Source organism: Arachis ipaensis, chromosome B5 (genome assembly GCF_059453495.1).
Source record: "Arachis ipaensis isolate K30076 ecotype BB chromosome B5, ASM5945349v1, whole genome shotgun sequence".
NCBI lineage: Eukaryota > Viridiplantae > Streptophyta > Magnoliopsida > Fabales > Fabaceae > Arachis > Arachis ipaensis.
Genome location: NC_142440.1, coordinates 17,419,401 through 17,421,697, shown reverse-complemented (window position 1 = coordinate 17,421,697; position 2,297 = coordinate 17,419,401). Strand labels below are relative to the sequence as shown.

The following is a 2,297-nucleotide window of genomic DNA, read 5'->3' as shown; positions in this document are numbered from 1 at the left end:
GTAATTTACGGTACGTAATACATACATTTTTCCGTATAAGTTGATTTGTTCAAAATGATTGATCCTTTGCAGACAAAGAATAAGTTAAATGTCTACATCACCGGCAACCCAATTGCGACCCCCATTATTGAAGCTATTAGTTTTTTAATTAAAAACAGCAACTTTTTAATTAATGACCCTAAACAAGGCGACAAATGGTAAAACAATAAGAGAGATGGGACTTTTAATTATTATTTAGTTTAGAGTAATGAGAATAATTTAGATAGAAATACGTCACTCTTTGAGCAAATTATATAATAAAATAAAATATACTCCACTAGACTACTCTAATCACTAGCCATAATCAAACAAATATCCGTGAACTCTCTTCTTTTGGCTTAGATTCCACGAACCATACTCATTTCATTATTTTGCTATAGTTATAATAATAATAATTAGTTAAACAGAGCCCATTAATTGAAGTGTATTTATTTATATAAATACCTATATATCTCTCTCCATTCTTCCCTCCATCCTCGTTATTATTATTGTTATAGTTTTGTTCCCCTGATTCAAATTAAAGGCCTGAAAGTCTTCACTATCTCTGGAAGAAAATTGAATCAAAGTTTGATTTAATTAGTGGTATCATTATATTATTATTAGGAAAGTGATGGGGAATTGCATGGAGACATGCACTTTGATGGAACAAGGTGAAGAAGAAGTGAAGCAGCAGAAGCAAGGAGAAGGAGGTAAGAGAAGTGGTGGTGGAAGGGTGAAAGTAGTGTTGACAAAAGAAGAGTTGAAATGGTTGATACTTGAATTGAATGGTGAGAAAGGAGGAAGAAGAGGAGGGTTGAAGCTTGAACAAGTGCTACAACAAATTGAGAGAGCAAGACAACAACAACAAGGACCATGGAAGCCTTCTTTGGAGAGCATCTTGGAGGCCCCTGAGATGCTTGAGTTTGATACAGAGATACATACATGATCATCATCATCACCATTTTTCTTGCTCTATCTATATAAAATATTGTTCAGTAGTTTCTTCCATTCCTTTTTTGTACTGAGGAGTGGTGAGAGAATTACATTTTGTAAATCTTAGAGGTGACGATGAAGAGGAGTAGCTGAAGGTTAATTAGATATAATTATGAGGTACGTAAATATATATGATGTATGATCCATGTAATCTAGCTAGGAATGAATTTTAATCTTAATTTGGTTTATGTGTTTTCGGGTGTATGTGTGTATTAATTTGTTGTAGAGTAGAAAACTAGCTAGAAATTCGTTATATTTCTTTAATTTTCTTAGCTTATTTAGATCTATTATAATGTAATAGCCAATAATAATGTAGCGTGTTAGTTAGTAATCCTTTCGGGATGTGAAAAATCCACATAGAGTAGCACTCAAAGTGTAATTTAATTTAGATAGAAAATTTGAGTTTTGTTCTGCCAGTAATAATGTAATCGTGATTTAGCGACTAAGATTTTAACGACTAATTAAATTGATCGCTATGAATTTAACGATTAATTTTATTCCATTAGTTTCTTGTAGAAAATTTTGAATGGATTTGAAAAGAGATTGAGGACGTGATTGCTGCTGCCATGCCAATCACCTAACTAGCACTGTGCTGTCTGTCACGGAAAATTTTAGAAGGTTAGATTTAACAGTGTTTGAATAGTTTTCTGGAGTGTTTGAGAATACTCTAGATGGTTCCGGAACGTTCTAGAATGTCCTAGAAGGTCCCGGAATACCCTAGAAGGTTCTAGAAGACTCTGGAAGGTCATAGAGTAATCTATAAGAGTATAGATGCATATAGAAGTATAAAGAGTGGTATGGAATAATCTAGAAACATTTAGAGAGTTGTGGTAGGATAGATATTTGTAAAGAAGGTTCTGGATGATTAATCTGGACCGTTGATTAGATTTAATCCTAACCATCCATTGAGGAGGTGGATGGCTATAAATAGGGATGAGAGTTAGAGTTTGGGTGTGTAAATCATTTGTAACCAACACTTGAGTAATAAAGTGTTCTTTCCACCAAAGCTTCCTTTCTCTTGTGTTCTTAACTTTCTTGCTAAATATTGAGGGTTAGGCTGACTTGGTCTTAGCTCAAGAGGTTGAGTAAGTCCGAGTGCCGGCACGGTAGCGTTGGAGTGTGTCCAAGGCCGTGACAATTTGGTATCCGAGCAAGGTTCGAGAGGGAGCACAAGTCGCTTGTGGGAATGGCTTCTAGTATCACCATGGAGCATGTTGAGTCTCAAAGGGGAAGGGATACTATTCTTTCTCAATGGGGAGGCAAGAAGGTCCGTTCTTCAAGTGAGC

At 35.3% G+C, this 2,297-nt stretch overlaps 1 protein-coding gene across 1 annotated transcript; it reads left to right on the top strand.

The window, feature by feature from the left end:
- Positions 1 to 491: 491 nt before the first annotated feature.
- On the top strand, positions 492 to 1,215 carry LOC148563485 (uncharacterized). The gene has a single exon (XM_088488672.1). It carries the CDS (start codon positions 650 to 652, stop codon positions 962 to 964), a length of 315 nt encoding a protein of 104 aa, XP_088344798.1. The 5' UTR covers positions 492 to 649; the 3' UTR covers positions 965 to 1,215.
- The last annotated feature ends 1,082 nt before the right edge of the window (positions 1,216 to 2,297 follow it).

Coding starts and splice junctions, on each gene's coding strand:
- LOC148563485 (XM_088488672.1), top strand. CDS start 650: ATGGGGAATTGCATGGAGACATGCACTTTGATGGAACAAGGTGAAGAA.